General features: G+C 44.2%; 1 protein-coding gene across 1 annotated transcript in view; it reads left to right on the forward strand.

The window, feature by feature from the left end:
* The window catches only part of GNA12 (G protein subunit alpha 12), a 216,652-nt gene that overhangs the window by 122,090 nt on the left and 76,275 nt on the right, over window positions 1-18,287 (forward strand). The window contains exon 2 of the mRNA XM_085629206.1: window positions 14,483-14,698. Within this exon, the coding sequence (XP_085485332.1) occupies window positions 14,483-14,698 (216 nt within the window). The remainder of the gene's footprint in view (window positions 1-14,482; window positions 14,699-18,287) is intronic.

Raw genomic sequence — 18,287 nt, forward strand, 5'->3', positions numbered from 1 at the left:
CACAATTCTAGCCAAAGAGCAATTGATAGTGCTGTACCTGGTCAAAGGCAGGAATTCACTCAATGAGTGATTCGAGGGGGAGCTGTGTTTTGAGAGCGAAAATGAACGGCTACTTGATTGTGAATTGTTGTTTTTATAAATCTGCGTCGTCCGTTTATTCCTAAATTGGAGCCGGATCGGTGGTCCCGATGGACAGAGATGTTGTTCCTGATTCGGGGTGTACAATTGGAGAAGGGCTGGAGACTTGCTTTTTCTTGTGTTTAAGGTCTGGCTTGACAGACAATTATGTGAGCATTACTAAAGCCGGGCTTTAGCTCCACCCATATGTTGGGATCCAGGATTACATGTTTTGATTGGGCAGAAGTTGTATGCTTCCCCAAAAAGTGCTTTCCCTCCACGCAGTTGTGAACATTTTTGTTTATTTTTCCAGGTCCCTGAGCCTGAACTTATTCAGGGTCAAACACACATGACATTGTAATGCTGTTAAAGTGTCCTAGATTGCAAAACATCCCCCCCCCCCCCCCCCCCCCCTCCCCCTCTGGCAGGAGCACAGATGAGAGGACGGCAGTCGTTGACCTACACAGATTTTTAGGTCTGGCATGACAGTGCAAGTGTCACGACCTTATTTACCCACAACGCCGATATTATTCTACAGTTCTTTGCATCTGTGCAAATACATATTTATTCCCATGTTGTTTTGCATTGCCATATATATCGATCGAGGATTTGTAAAGTGCAGAAAATCACCTGTGAGTCTCCGGGCGCCGGAGTTGCTCTGCTTGGTGATCTGTTCATTCAAACATCCAGGTTTTAAGTTCTTTCCTGAATTGCTGGAGCGATGTGATGGACATGAGATGCAGGGGAAGGTCATTCCAAGCTTTGGCCACAAGGTGTGAGAATGAGCATCTGCCGCTGTTACATCGGTGAATCGGGGGGGTGGGGTCTGCGAGGAAGAGGGAGGCGGATCATAGGTGCCTGGTCGGTTGGTGGAAAGGCATACGTTTGATGTATGCTGGTTCTTCGCTGTGCAGGGCTTTGTATGCATGGATCAGAATCTTGAACTGCATCTCTTCTGGATCGGAAGTCCGTGTAGGTTTTTGAGGTGGGGTGTGATGTGGGTTCATTTGGTAAGGTAGAGGTTGAGTCTGGCCGCTGATTTTTGTATTGTCGGTAGTCTCTATAGAAGGTGTGCGATGATTCCTTCGTAGTGTGTTCCCATAGTCCAGCCTGCTGGTGATGAGGTCCTGTTTGACGGCCCTTCTGGTGTTGAGTGGAAACCACCTGAAGATCTTGTGGTGCAGGTGTAGGGTGTGGAAGCAGGCGGAAGAGACTGCTTTTACTTGTTTCTTAATAGATAGCTTGCTGTCCAAAATGATGCAGAGTTTGTGGCCTGGGTATGTCAGGCCGGGGTATGGGCAGAGTTCATCAGACCACCATGCATCGTTCCATGGATAGGTGTTCCCAAAGATGAGGGCTTCTGTCTTGTCCATGTTGAGCTTGATACAGTTGTCCTTTATCCAGTCCGCGACATTCATCAACGTTTGTGGAAGTTTGCTCTGGTGGTGGAGGGGCTTTCAGACAACGAGAGGATGAGCTGTGTGTTGTCCGCGCAGGAGATTGTTGAGTCTGTGCGATCAGACTGTTTTGGCCGCTGTTATGTATGTGTTGAACGTGGGGCTGAGGGACGATCCTTGGAGCATGCTGCAGATTAGCTTCTTGGGTTCCGAGAACATACAACATTCTTGTGAAGTCAGATTTATTGACATTGCCAATGCTGGTTTTCTTTTTGCACTTCTGCATCTCCAGCCAAATGGTGTCCTAGCTGTGGTCATGCAGAGCGCCACCACAGGTCAGCCAGACTGGATTATGTGCAGTGTTGAAGGCTTCTGTAGATGATGCGTGTTTTGAAAATATTCCGGACCCATCGGGGAAAGCCACTAGAATTCCATAAGGGTGGGGATGATGTGGTCATATTTCTTCGGCCCCTTGATAAGACTTTGCGGCGTGTAGGGTTCCCTTAATGTAGGCCAGTGTGGAGACTAGTATGCCTTGGAACAGGGTGTTGCTACAATCAAGATGCAAGAGTGTTAGGGTTTGAACAACAGTTTTGTAGTTTCTTTTTGGGGTGAATAGTTTCACTTTCTTAAGTGGCGAGATACGGCACCTGGCCGTCTTGGTGGTGGTGCTCCTTGAGGTAGAGGACGTATCCGAGGTGAGCCAGAGAGACGTGGAGTTAAGTTGGGGTTCCAGTCCGTCCAGCTTTATATCTTTAAACCACATTTGGATTAGTTGTTGCTGTTGTCAAATATCGGGAATTCTGATTTGTTGGCTGTAAGCTTCTGACTGGTGCTTTACAGCCAGGTCTGGATAAGGTGCAGGCGATGTGTGAGACAATATAGACTGACTATATAGAGCTTACTTTATGCGTAAGGCAAAATAGATGGAAATATGTTTGCTGATGCATCCTTCCATTTACGCACATACACATAAGCCCATTAATAATTTAGAACGTAATCATTCAGAAGTGATTATAAATGGGACATATTCGTCAAGAGAAAGTCCTATTCGTCAAGAGAAAGTTGATAAATCCTGAACACTGAAAGTATGAGCACCAAATGAACAGTACGGATCGTGCTGCTACTTTAGGGCAGGCTTTGCTGGTTTATGAGGTCGCTTTGTGTGTTTTTAGGTCTCGCCTGACCCAGCGCATGCGATGGTGTGGCGAGACTTTGTGAGGGCTCAAAAAATGCTACCATGGTCAGCCTAGAGCTAGAGTACATGTGCGCGGGCACACGCTTGGGAGCAGTGGCTGGCAAACCTCGTCATGCTCATTAAGCACCCGCTATCACTTTCGCGGCGCCCCTTTGATGTTCTCGTTCAAAGAACATCAAACATCAAAGAACATGTTGTTGTGTTAATGCTTTGCTGCACCCGTTTGACTTACAATGTGCTTTCCCTTTCCACAAACTGTTTGTGTTCCTTTTATTTTGAGATGCTTTTAGTATTACTGTTTTGTGACTTAAAGAACATTAAGGAAACGTTACTGTGAAACTGGACAATGTTCACAGTGTTTATTTCTGATCGCAGCGGCTGCTTCATGTCCGTTGCACCATTTAGGGATTCCTTTCGTTGGCGCTTTCATGAGGACATGACGAGGAAGCTGGAAACTTTTGGCACATTCTCTTTAAAAGTACAGCATGTTGGCGACTGGTTAATCGATTAGACCTATGTAGCGCTTTAGATCTCAAAGCGCTATGGTGGGTGCAGCAGTTACAACTCATGAAATATGGGGTGCAACTCACAAGGAGGGGGCAGGTTTGAGTGCACATTGGCTGCAATTGAACTCTTAAGATGATGGGCTGTGTATCCATTATTAGCACTGTCTTCGCTAAGTGATCTTGTTTGTTTTGTTGTTGTGTTAATGCTTTGCTGCGCCAGTTTGACTCACAACGTGCTTTCTCTTTCCACAAACTCAATGTTTGTGTTCCCTTATTTTGAGATGCTTTTAGTATTACTGTCTCACACAACCACACCCCCACACCACACAACCACACACCCACACCCACCCACACACAACCAACCACCCACACAACCACAACCCCACCCACGCCCACCCACACCCCCACCCACCCACAACCGCACCCACCCACACACCACACACACACCTGCCCACAACCCCCACACACCCACAACCCCACACACACCCATTTGTAATTTGTAATTTGTGGGGGTATTTGTAGAGCGCAACGGTCACTCCGGAAGGAGCATCTTAGCGCTGATTTCCAGGTAGAAGATCAGGTAACTTCCTAAAGGTAGAAAAGTTAGATGGCTGTCATGGTGTAGTCGTCGGGAAGATTAAAAATCCAAGTTTTTAGTGCTTTCCTGAAGTGTTTTTCTTGGGTTAAGGACCTCAGGAATTTGGGCATGCTGTTCCAAGCTTTAGTGGCAAGATGATTTAAGGTTTTGCCACCTTTGGTTTTCAAAGAGAACCTAGTAGGAAGGATTAGATTGTCCTTAGAGGAACGCAGGGATCTGCTAGGGTTGTAGTGAGGGAAACGCTTGATAAGATATTTTGGGCCGGAGTGATTAAATGCCCGAAATGCTACCATAAGAGTCTTGAAAAATATTCTTTTGTGCAGTGGGAGCCAATGTAAAGATTTTAAAGCAGCGGATATTGAAGATTTTCTGGGTAACTTCAGGACTAATCTGGCTGCAGAGTGAAGTACACTTTGGAGTTTTTTAAGTGTAGCTTTCTTGGCGCCAGCCAGAAGACCGTTGCAGTAGTCCAAGCGAGCAAGAACTAGGGCCACTGCGACAGTTTTTCTAGAGTCTATTGGTAAAAAGTCAAAAAAACAACCCAACACACGCCCACAACCCCACACACGCCCACAACCCCACACACGCCCACAACCCCACACACGCCCACAACCCCACACACGCCCACAACCCCACACACGCCCACAACCCCACACACGCCCACAACCCCACGCACGCCCACAACCCCACGCACGCCCACAACCCCACGCACCGCCCCCACACCCACCCACCCAACCACACCCACCCACCCAACCACACAAACCCACACACACACCCACACACACCCACCCAACCACACACACCCACACCCACCCAACCACACACACCCACACACACCCACCCAACCACACCCACCCACCCAACCACACACACCCACCCAACCACACACACCCACCCAACCACACACACCCACCCAACCACACACACCCACACACCCACACACCCACCCACACACCCACACACCCACCCACCCAACCACACACCCAACCACACACACCCAACCACACACCCACCCAACCACACACCCACCCAACCACACACAACCACCCAACCACACACAACCACCCAACCACACACAACCACCAACACACGCCCACAACCCCACACACGCCCCCAACCCCACACACGCCCCCACACCCACCCACACACACCCACACACACCCACAACTGCACCCACCCACCCACAACTGCACCCACAGCCCCCCACAGCCACACACCCACAACCCCACCCCCCACAACCCCACACACAACCACCTGCCCAACCACACGCCCCCGCCCAACCACACGCCCCCGCCCAACCACACGCCCCCGCCCAACCACACGCCCCCGCCCAACCACACGCCCCCGCCCAACCACACGCCCCCGCCCAACCACACGCACAACCCCACCCCCACACCAAGCATTGACATAGCCAATAGGTCTCGCCTTTGGGACCTTAAGTGTTTAGCCATATTACAGTTGATGTGGTTGCACCAAGGATATTGTGCTGCATAACTAAATACTTAGAAGGTCCCAAAAGCGAGACCTATTGGCTATGCCAATGCTGGTTTTTAAATGAAATGACAACCGTCCCGGGACGGTAAATTCTGAGATTTGAAATGCTTCTGATGAAGTGGAAGGCAGGGAGTCTCCTGTACTGTGAATCCGAGGAAGGGGCAGATAGCTATACAAGCCTTCTTTCCAGGGAGCCTGCTTGCCTGAAAGAAATGCAAATGCGCACAACTCGTTAATCTGCATTTGTAAGGGTGCTTGGAACCCAATATTGGCTTTTATGAATGGAATCACACGAAGCGTCCTGTTAAAACAAATATATTCTTTTTGAGTGGTATTGCAAGGGAGTTACGAGCTGAACTGTTAAACGTTTGCTTTTAAAGAACAACTATATGAAAAGAATTGCACTTCCTACAGTTGGGGTAGTACTAACATCTATATTTTGGAAGACCATTTTTATCTCGAACCTTTTTGTGCAGTGTATAGCAGCCCATCTTTAACTGTGTAATGAAAGTTTAAAATAATTTCTTGCATAGTCAGTGCTTTGTCAGACTGGAACCTTGTAGCACTAAATATACACATCGGTATTCTCCACTGCACCAACCAGAAGACACAGACATCTGCACTGCATTAACTAATAGAGGTTTCATAATGTACAATAGAGCATTCCCCTCCGATTAATTTAACTTGCTTTTATTTTTAGGTCTCGCCTGACCAAAACCTTGCGCTGGACTGGCGAGACTTTAAGTAAGGGCTTAAAAAAAATGCCACCGCCGGCTACAGCTTGTAGTGCATGTGCGCGGGCGCGCTTATGAGCAGAGGCACCATATGGCATTCCTCATGTTCATTAAGCGCATCGCTTGCCGCGCGCTTGATCGCGATCACTTTCGCGGTCGCGCACGCACCACTCCCTTAATACACTCCATTGTTTTTTACTTTCAGCGCACGCACACAACACCCGGGCTTGCACCTCCCCTTTTGTCGACTTGTTTTGACTCGTTCACACAAATACAGCAGTCTTGATTCTTGTCTTACGCGAGGCGCCATTAACATGTGGGGCAACAAACGGCTGACGGAGAGGTAACATAGCATATTTTGTCCTACTCGTTGAGGCTGTCTGCCATCTGGCATTCTCCTAGTTTCATTTGTCTCTTGCTTGCGGGTGGCGGCGTTGTACCGGGGGGGATTATCTATGGGTGTGCTCCTAGTACTGTCCCTCACACTGAGTTTTGAGAAAGGATGGCCGCATCGTTCACCCTCTAGATTAAGACTGAGTACTTGGAGTGATTTTTTTGTTTAATCCCAAAAAGCTGTGCGTTGGGTTTGTAGTCAAACCAAGAATTGAGGTTTATTCACTTCCCCTTATTCTGTCCCTGCATCCAACACCAGTGATCATAGCCAATAGGTCTCGCATTTAGGGCCTTATAAGTGTTTAACCATGCAACAGTTAATGTTGTTGCACCAAGGATATTGTGATGCAGAACTAAATACTTATAAGGTCCCAAAAGCGAGACCTATTGGCTATGCCAATGCTTGTTTAAATGGCAATAAATAACTCTAGGCGCTGCTATCGATGTTTATTTCCAGAGGTTTTGAAGCACAAGCGATTGCTTTCTGTGTCTGATGTTGATACCTGGTGGTGCCATGACTGGCTTTCTGTGATTAACAGTTGGTGTGTTTTTTGAGCCTCTTCATTTTCACTTTATGCAGGTTTGCTTCTTGACAACATATGAGAATGATTTGTAGTTGTATTAAGCATTCCCTTTGTAAATATACCTCTTTTCCTGGAGATGCTGAATCTGGCTTTTACTTACCTTCATTTTGTTGTGTTATGATATAAATATGAATCGTGTTATGCTTGTGGGTCCTTTAGCTAGTGCAATAAAGGAATGGATTTAGGAACACCTCACTTTGGGCAGCAATGTGCATCTCCTAATAGGTTTGGTTACCTATTCGAAATAGTTTATTGCAAGAACATCAGTTTATTCCTGTTTTTTTATTACTTCACATGGATATTATACAAACAAATGGGTCCGTGATCTCGTACTTGGCTCTTTAAAACTGTTCAGTATGGAAATGAGTACCTCCTCCTGTGCGGTGGCTACTTCCCCTTGGGGTTATGTTTGCTATCAGAGTGATATAAATGGATAGGAGAGAGAGCACAGCGGGCTGGTTGGTGTGAGGAGGATTCATGGAGTAGAATACTGAGACCTGGAGAAGAGCAGAGTCCATGATGCTTGGAGGTGAATGGATGATTGAAGGCAAAAGTAGGGAAAGCCAGAATGGTGAATACGAAATGAACAGATAGCAAATTAGGTGGCAACGTAGGAGGTTTTTAAGAAAAAAGCAAAAAACCACAAGCTTTAAAAACTAAAGAGATGATATGAATTTTAAGCAGTAAGAACCCAAATTCCCTAGGAATTCCGAAAAGAAATATAACATACTCCTAGTAAGTGAATGTTTCAACCACTTTCATTGGTGTCCACAGGCACAACATGAACACTGTTTAAATACCCCTGGAATTCATAATTCATACAAACATGTCTTGGACCTATTTCTGTGACCCTTTGTCTAAATTATGAATTACGGAAGATTATATACCAAATATTAGTAAATGACCAGTTTAATTTTATTTTTACTGTTCTCTGTAACCGTAAACCTTTCTAATGCATGCCACACCTTCTGACACATTTTATTTTATTAATTGGTGGATTTTGGCCCCCAATTCTAATTGCATTCCAGACGCTCATTTAGGCTTTCCCTGTAAGTGTAACCAGTGCAAAGAATGTTTTAAATGCTCCTAAATTATACTTCTTTGTCGATGTCCACAAAATGTTGAATGTGTGTTCTTGACCACGCCTCTACTGACACACCCATTTCCATTGTTACACCACTTAATCGCTTGAAACTCCCACCCCTTCACAATTTCAAATCTTGCATGCAAGTTATGAAACACCAATGCAAGTGTACCTTGAACTATACTAGCTTTGGGATCGTATCTGTTATGTAAACTAAAAATGTTCCAGGAACGATCTAACTGATTCGATTTACACTTTTCTCTAGCTGCGTTTTTTTTAATCAGTTGTTTTACACTCAAATTAGAGTAATGTCGCTAACTGCATTCAAATCCCAAAGTAAGAGCAAAGTCGTTTTTAAATGTTTTACATGTAAAATGTCTATTTTGTTACGTAATGCTAGAGCAATGGCAAAATCTTTCTCGTCAAAATATATGTATAGGTATTCATAACAAGCATAAATGAATGCTCACCGTGTTCCTGAGTGGACCAGAGAAACCAGGATGAGGACATGTTTTCTGCACAATTCAGAACTGCTAAGTTAAATGAATATTGTGTCAATACCTCCCGTCGTTTGTGTGTCTGAGGAAGGAACTTAGTCAATGGGAACTTAGGGGGGTGAAATCTGGGAAGCAAAGAGCCAGGAGGGGTGACGGGCTCAGTGAGGGGCTAGGAGGAAGACTAGGAGGTGAAAGATGAAAAGTAGAAAAGGTAGTAAGAGAAAGACGAAACAAGCAGAGAGCTGGGGACCAGAAAATAATGCAGTTTACCCCAACGAACACACAAGCATTGGCCGCGCGGCTGCAAAAGTAACGCTGCGCGGCCGCGAAAGTCATCGCGATCACGGTGAAAGCGAAAGTGATCGCGATGATGTGCTCTGTGCTCGCAAAATGAAATTTTTAAAAACTTGAATGGTGACGTGAGTGGTGCACGCGCCGGGAAAAAGTGCTGTGCACGTCGTGCGTGCTTGTGCGCGTAACAGCAAGCTGGTGGCCGGCAAGGTAGCACTTTTGAAGCAGCTACTAAATGTCTCGCCAGAGCCACGCAGGCACTGGCTCAGGCGAGACCTAAAAAGCACACATTCAAATAATGCGTTCCTTAAAGCCTAGGAACATCAGTAACCACCTTATTTAACTGTGCTAGCCTGTTACTTACTCTGTTTCCAAACTCAGTAAAAATTAATATTTCAAGTGTTATATTGATTTTAGAAAGATCATACAGAAATTATAACTGAATGAGTAACATTACAGCCATGATTATATGAAATGTGAAGGCATTGTAATGGAGAAGTATACTTATTGATATTACTGGTAAGATTCTTAATAAAGTACAGTTATTAAATACACACAGTTTTTAAGTAACAGTACCTTATAGAAGAAAAAGGATAGAAAGAAGGGGTAGAAGAATACTCGGGTTTTTATAAAAACATCCAGTTCATCATTCTTAGATGATCAGTGTCTAAGAGCTGGATGACAGTCAGGGTCATAGTTAAGTAGAAAGGTAGTGATGGAGAAAGTCGAGGCATTATAAGAGCAAAGACAATTTATTGGGTAGTGTTTTTACAAGTGTTGAAGAGCAATGGATGCACATGAGGATGATAGATCTTGTGTGCGAGTTTACATAGTCTATGGAGTTCAGAGTATAGTGCAGAAGGACATGAGGGAATTTCAAGGAGGTTTCAATTTTTCTAGGTGTAATTCTAGTTTTTCCTATAAAGGACGACTAGTAGATCTCCAGGGAGAGTTGTGGAGGACAGGGCTGTATGATAGAGGCCCGACTGGATAAACCATGTGTGCCTCTTCCACACAACCTCTATCACGAAATTGCGTTAAGGCATGAATGGTAAAGGGGTATGCATGGCTATGGTTGCGACCCCCCCCCGCCTGCCCTAAGCTACAAACCCCACTCCCCTGAGTTCCAAATACCCTGACCCCCCCCCCCCCCCAACACCCATGCTGTCCCTAACCCTTAAGCACTACCTCGACCCACCCCCTACCCCACCGTCCCTAAAACTACCCCAACCCCTTCCACTGCCCTTTGGCCTAAAACCCTAATTAAAAAAATTACCCTACCTCAGCCCCACCCTGAAAACCCCTTCCGACCCTACACAGAAAACTACCCCCGATCCCCCTCAGCCCAGAAAACTACCCCTTACCCAGCCCAGAAAACTACACCTGAATCCTCCCAGCCCAGAGCACTACCCCGACTTACCCTCCCAACCCAGGAAATTAGCCTGACCAACCCCCTAGCCCAGAAAGCTATAGCCCAGCCCCACTTACCTCACCACGGATCTCTTTCTGGCGAGGTCTTCTGCTTCCGTCCCCAGCAGCTAGACAGCGCATATGCGTGGTTAAGGCAAGCGTGGTTTAGTTTCCATAGTTGGAACACGCGTGATTAAGACCGCGGTGTTCTGACTGTTTCCTGGAGGACAGTATTGTCCGCTCCTGTGATATAGGTGAGACATTAATAAAATGTACTTTTTTGACTATTTTTATTAGAAGTGTTCAAGAACAATATAAATCGCACTACATCTTAAATTGTATTATGCCAAGATAGTAGTAGCAAGATAAAATTGACATATCTTAATGAGAACTGATAGATAATAACTTATGGACATGCTTAAATCCATGTTAAAGAAATATTTGTTTACTCTTACAGCGCCTAGAAATGGGCCGTTGTGGTATGTTAAACAATATGGAAAGGATATGTTGTGTCGTGTGATCGAAAAGAAAAAAAAAATTCTAAAGGAAATCCTCCCCCCTTCCCGGCCCTTAAATTGAGCTAAAACACTTCATTATCTTATGATAAAGGTGTCATTCAGTATCTAATTTCCTGATGCTCGCAGTGTAAGCCCATTAGATCAAGAAACAGAGCCGACTGGAGCGTACATAGTTTTAACCTCTTCTGTGCCCAAGACGAGATAGTCTCGTCATGGAGCACAGTTGTGCTGTGCCCATGACTAGACTATCTCGTCATGAAACCCACCTGCTAAGGAACCGCCAGGCACAGGAGGGGGAAAAGGCCTGGCACCCAAGGGGTTAAAGTCCAATACACGCTCTTAACAGAATGCTAAAGGATACTCCAGAGAAACCGGTAGAATTAGGTTGGAGATAAACTCCAATGGGCTGTGAACCAAGACCTGATTGACAAAAGTGCAAGCCAAATGGTAAGAGGCTGTTTGATGAAAGCCAATGAATGAAAGAAGCGGACCAAAGCCCAAACGTTGTATATTATAAGCAGTATGTCTGTGATGGCCGTGTAGTCAAAACCAAAAACTAAAGTCCAGGTGTGTTTATTTGAGAGGCGGATGAGGACAATCTATTTCATTGCCACTCACCGCATGCAAAATAAAATGCGTAAGCTGCCTGCTGCTGTCAAGTATAAGACCAACACTCTATAATCCCCTCCACATCTGGCACCAAGATTGGTTGGCCTCAAAGCTGGTCAACATCTTTGCTCCAAAAACCCTAAATAGGGCAAGTACCCTTATCGGACAGATGTCTATCTTGTGCACAAGTGGTGTTCTAGTAAGAGTATGACATTACTAAGTAATTGTAGCTGAGATGCTTTGATACATCTACACACAATCTTTTTCCTTTAATCCGGTGGACAATATTATTAAAATGACTACAGTTGTGGGTGACTTAGATGATTGAACGAAATGATTGATCACTGTTCTTGCAGTAGATAGCTCTCCAATTGTGTTCACCGGATGATATCTGAATTTTCTTATTTGTTCCCCACCCCCGTACCCTGAAGCCCAGCTCTATACAAAACTGATCGATATTTGTTGAGCCATACTTTGTAGGAGACTCCATGTCATATGCAATACCTTAGTCCAATTTGGCTTCTTAGCCAGTATTTTTCTCGCCGAGACTTGTTTTGAGATTCCTAGTAGATCAAGCCCATAGATGATGACCTGCCAAGTGCGGTTCCCTAAAAAACAGTACTGCCGTCTACAAGACCCACGGCTACTTCTCTTCTGTGTTTGAAAATCTTTGGTAGATTCCATGATTGACTAAGCAAAACACATTTGAAGTTACTGTGCCTTATTTTGCTTGGAATTCATGAAGCTGACTGGTAATACCTTTTTTGCCCTCTCTTCCACATTCCACTCCCATCCCCTCACCCCAAAAGGCAATGCTCTGATCATGAAATACTACAGACTATATTGCTGCACCGGGAAGTTACTTGCCTTTCACCCCAAAAGATTGCATGCCATTGTTGTAACAATGGCAGTGCGGTGAGGTGGCAAATGGACAAGCCACTGAGTCCATAAATCTTAATTAAATGAAGCTACCAAGACACTTCTTCACCAGCCAGTGAATATTACCTTGCACGCAGTTTCTACTTGTCTTGATTTTTGCCTCGTTTACTTTTCAGGGTAGCTCGCCTGCCCCCAAAGCTTGGCTGTTTGAAAGAGCCTCTCAACTTTGCCAAAACTTTATCCTTTCAGGGTCCCTCATTCTCTTAGAAGTCAGGTTGGTTGACAAAGGCATACTCCTAATTTTGTGTGTGTTTTTGTGTGTACCTACTGGCAGTCGCCAGTAGGTAGATATAGTTAGGACCTATTTTCCATAGATTATATATATATATATATTTATAATATGGACCCTGAAAGATTCTTTTCCTTGCCTTTCGGTTTTATTTGTATTGGCAGTACAATTTACATGTAGCAAATTTTAATGTCATCAACGGCATGCGTGTTCAGAGGACATTTGACATGTGGGGCATTGGCATCTGTCCCCTATTGCACATAAACCAATGACCCATTGTAAAGCTCCTTGTGCCCTTTATGGACAGCAGCCTGCTCCTGCAAAATGCACATTGCCCGTTGTGCAGGTACCCTGATGTGTACATCACACAGTGCTCCGCTGAGGTACCACCCCACCCACTGCTCCACTGAGGTGCCAGTGCTCCCCTAAGGTGTCTCTTCCAGTGCTACCTCTGAGGTTCCCAAACGGGGGCTCCCCTTGAGGCGCCTGTCATCCAATGCTCCCCTTGAGTTGCGCGTTGTTCGCTGCTCCCATATGTGGCCCTCTCTCCCGGTGCTGTCCTGGGACATTCCACCATGGTTCTCCAGGTGCTTCCCTGATGCATGTCAGTCAGTGCTCACCAAGTGCCCACCTCCTGCACATCAGCCTCTGTTTTCTGCTGCACAGTGGTCTGTATGACTGACGGTCTGTGTGCATTTGGCTCGGAGCATCCCTTGGGCTTTGTGAAAATTTGTGTCCTGGTCCATTTGTGCACATGACCTCCCTTAGGTTGCTTGCCACTGTGCACATGCACTGAACGAAATCAAAACATTTGGGCCTTTTCAGTTCGTTTTATTTTGCATTCTATGCATCTTACTGTGCTTAGTTCTATTCACTTAGTCTCTGAGTTTACAGACCTCGCTTACTCGATAGAAAAATTCTAACATGAATAAGTGCGACAGAAGAAACTGAACTGTACGTTTATCACACACACGGCGAGTATTTTCTACTGTGCACTGGCCTTTTCTACGTTTTTTTCTCGCTATGTCACTGTGCTGTTACAGAGGTATATTCTTGTTAGAATAAAGTAAATTTTCTAGGACCATCGCACGTACTCTTGCAATATTTGCTTGGTGCATTCTTTATCTTTTGTGCCCTTCGTAAAAAAAATGCACCAATTTTACGAATCGTTGGATTGAATATGATTTTTGTGAGTACTTTTTTAGGATCCACCAACATTCCTCGGCCGACACATATAAAACTATGACAATCATATTACTGAGTCTTCTGGGTTACTTGCAGGGCACAGTTTGAAACAAGACCTATAGATTGTTTTTGCAGGCCAGAAATCCTTTGTATGCTGGAATGTAACTTTTTTTTTTTACACCATTTCCACACTGAGTAGTTTAGTGGCACTAATGTTAAGAGCTCAAAACCACTGAATAACTTTGTAAATATTAATCAACTTCCCAAATGCCTATACTTGCAACTGTGGATATGCCCCAACCTTAGATTCTCAATAGTTCTACAATTATCCGGTTGTCAAAATGCACACATTTTCCTAAATATCATGATGGGGCCTATCCAAGCTACTTTTGTGCAACTAAATTCAACCTGAATGCTCAAAACATTTTGTGAATCTCGTCCTAAGTAAACAGTAGCTTGGGTAGGCATCAAGAGTCGAAAATCCTACCTTTCTAGGTAATTTAAGTTTATGAACCGTAATTGACTTTATTATTTTTCCTACTGTTGGACTACTCCATTGAATGCATCCCTTGTAGTTGGGTCGACACAGGTACTTTCTCCCTTGTTGGCTACTATGATCAAAATGCAATGATCATAATGTTGTGTTGTATGCCTCTTGCTCATGTGTCCTCATTAACCCTCTGTTTTCTTTACACATAGGGTACCAGGGTCCTGGTGGATGCACGGGATAAACTGGGGATCCCATGGCAGTACACCGAGAATGAGAAGCATGGCATGTTTTTGATGGCTTTTGAGAACAAGGTGGGCATGCCTGTCGAGCCCTCCACTTTTCAGCTGTACGTGCCTGCACTCCGTGCCCTTTGGAGGGATTCGGGGATCAAGGAAGCCTTCAACAGGAGAAGTGAATTCCAGCTGGTGAGTGCACTGGGAAGCCTTGTGAAGATCTTGTTTACTATAGCTTTTAGCTTGTATTTGCCTTTCTACGACACCTTAGTTCCATTAGTCTGGTTTTTCTTCACATCTGTGTCGATTTGAGTAGTAAATAAGTCACCTGGTGTGAAGTTTGGCCACCATTTATTCTTGCAGTTTCTGACTGTTTTGTGTTTGAGTGGGATTTTTTGCTCGGAGCCTTGCAGCTGTTACTTTGGGTTTGTTTAGTTGGGCTCTTTTAGTAGGAGTGAAACCGGACTTACTTGCTGACTAGTTTCCAGTAAACAGGAGAGAACATACACTCCTTGAATTTTCACTGCCTTTTTTTAATCGGGGCGTGATTTACTGCAGTGTGGGCAATATGCTGAAGAGCTCCTTAAAAGCCAAGGAGTGGGCCAGGAATGCAGCAAAGGGGTATTTGTAGTAGCATAATGAAACAAGCATTGGTAATGCATCCGTTTCGCCTATGTAATGAATAAAGAGCTATTTTTATCAATCATAGTCTGGGAGAAGGAAAGAGCTCCCTGACCTATAACATGGGAGTGGAGAGGATGTTGCACAGCAGCCAGAGCTGCTGACTCGAGAGCTGGGGATCCCAGATTGAGTCTCGAAGGCGCTATGCAACATCCTGTAATGCTTTGAAAATCACTTAATCTTTCAGGGTGATACATTTGTATATAAATATGTTGCAATAGTAAAAGGCAAACTTTATTTTTTTAAAAATAGTTCCACCAAAGCAGATGTTAACAATATTTCGGCGGCGGGAAGCAGGGAGGAAAAATCATTGGTAAATGCAGAACAATATGCTACAGCCAATAGAAATGGAGTAAAGGTAAGTGGCACGCACAGGGACCAATGAAGCAAGGAAAGAGGAGGTGGGATGCAAGTCCCTTTTTAAGTTTATATTAAAAAGATTAGATTTTGCAAGTGCTGTGCAGGCGAAACCCAGCGCAGGTGAAACCTAAAAACGAAGAGACCAGAAAGCAGAATTTGAATGCCTAAACTTGAGCTACAACAACCACAAACATCCCTTTTTATTAAACCAAACGGTGCAGGCCCAGGGCAGATATTACTTGCTCTTCATTCGGACAGGCTTCACAATTGGGTCTAAGGGCGGACTGGGCAGTCCGGGGCAGATTCAAAGCAGGCGAGGCTGCCCAGGCAGATTACAGAATAAATGTAGCAGATTACTGAACACACGTGGCAGCCTGGGTTAGATGACCGAACAAACACGGCAGCTCGGACCAGATTACATAACTCTGTGCACTGGTGCAAAAAAACGTAAATTTGTACCATGTTGGCGGAATTTGCATCGGTGCATGTTGGGACAATTCTCTGAGGACATTGTAGACATCTTTCTCAAACACAAACCTTTCTTCTAATATTTTTTCCTGAACTGCACTGGGTTTTTCTTTTTGGTTTTTTTTCCCTGCTGCTTTATGAACATGCAAACAATGAACAACCATGTTACTTCATTATTATTAATATTTTTTTCACCTTCAAGTTTGCCTTGGTTCAACATGCATCCTGTAATCTGCTGCAGCAAAATATGTTGGCTTAATCCTGAATTACACAAGCAACAAAAATGGTGAAAATAATGCCGTCCCCTCTTTTGCATCCGGGCAAAGAGTAGGCCGCTGGATTTCAATCCTGCTTTCAGCCTTTATCTACTAAACAAAACATTATTCAGGGCAATTCACTACCTTCATGTGCATCAAAATGTAACTGTAGAATGAAATATTGAAAAATGCATAGTGTGTTGCCAACAAGTGTCCTGCTCTACCCCACACTCTGAAATCCTGGTGGTATAGTCCAGTCTCCAAGACCCCATGCACAGTATGGTTCCAAGTACAACACGTCATGCTGGACACGGTTGCTGCTCTCTAGAGTTTCTGCCTAATTACCTTGTCCACAGCAGGGCTGCGGACAGTGAGGGGCGTCAAGGCTGTTTACTGTGGGTTCTGTACTTTCTGAGGGCCCCTGTGCCTCCAGACCCAAACCTAGTCCCATAAATGCATTGTGCGGCTACTCCTGCTACCGTTCGCCTATTGAACCTTTGAATTTGCAAACAAATCAAAAGTAGAGTTGGGCCTAGAAGGATCTTGATAAAAAAATCTGTAGGACCCTCAACAGCCATTTTCCGTCATTGGTAGGTATAGTGCCATTGGTGTAGTCCTGGTTAATAGCATCATTGGGTCTATTTTTGCCTCCACCAGGAGGTGATCCCTAGGTGTTAACTGGGATCTACTCGTAAAAATAGTGATTTAAAATGACCTCTTATCGTGGAATTGATTTAATAAAGCGGACAGTAGGGTTACAAACAAAGGTGGATGTGAAAGTAAGACATGTTATTTTTCTTTCACATCCTATAAAACAATGGTCTACATGTTTCAGCCCACCTGCCCCCTTGCTGGGTCGATGACTTTTGTCAGGACCAATTTTAAGGAGGAAATAGTCCCTCTTTCTTTCTTGTTTCTCATGTCAGGTGGATCACTGTCCCCTATATCAGATGAATATGCTGGTCATATTCATTCCAGCAAAGGAGAAAACCTTGTTCTCAGCTATAAATGAAAGAGAAGTCCGGCACCCAACACATAATATAGAACATTGTATAATTTATCTTGTTCTAATCCAGTATATATGTAGGTTGTCGTGTTGGCTAGTGATGTGCCCTTTATCATGGTTGCATAATCATTGTGTGCTATTTGCTCTCAATTATATTTAATTGGTCTACTTGTAAAAGGAAGGAAAAATGATTTACATATTACTGTTACTCCTTTAGTTGGTCATACATATCATCGTACTGTTCAATACCATTTGAAATAATATATGTTTCATCAAATCAGGATTTATACAGCGCACTTCTCTTGTACATGGTTGTCACATAGATCTTATTGAAAGGTTAGGGTCGAGGTAAAACCCAGTAGATGTAATAATATATTGCATGTACCATTTATTCTAAATTGTGACTTAGGGAAATTCTAGATATTTCAAAATTCCCGCGTTGGGAAAATTATTTCGTTCTCTCGATTGGTTTTTACCTTCTCTTTAAATGTGCCCTATAGGGCGTCTGGGAGACGAAGTGACTATCCTCCTTAAAAAGAAAATAGTGTCAGGAAAATTACCCAAAACCGCGGGTTAAAGCGGCGTCAATTGAAGCTGTGCTAAGCTGTGAACTAGCGGTCGTTCGAATAGCTCTTGTTGGTGCAGCCTGTTTCCTGCAGTCCGGTCTCTCCCGTCCTAAATGTTACCTGACTGGGCTTCCGGGACTGTATTTATGATGTCTGCGATGATTGGCTAGAATGATATTCATAGACCGGGAAGACCGACTACAACCAGTTTGTACTACTTGTTCCGATATTATTTCAGTTAAGTTTATAAACTTGTGTGAATTATTGTGATGTATTAAGATGTTAGATATCGCGTATGTTGATATATCCCATATAGGTCCTTTCTTCAATTCTTTATAAAAAATCATGACTTTGGTGCATCTATGAAAAAAGTTTGATTTCAATTTGTTTTAGGATTAGAAAAGGGGAAAAGAATGTGGGACCCAGATATATATATTTCATGG

This window comes from Triturus cristatus, chromosome 10 (genome assembly GCF_964204655.1).
Source record: "Triturus cristatus chromosome 10, aTriCri1.1, whole genome shotgun sequence".
NCBI classification, from domain to species: domain Eukaryota; kingdom Metazoa; phylum Chordata; class Amphibia; order Caudata; family Salamandridae; genus Triturus; species Triturus cristatus.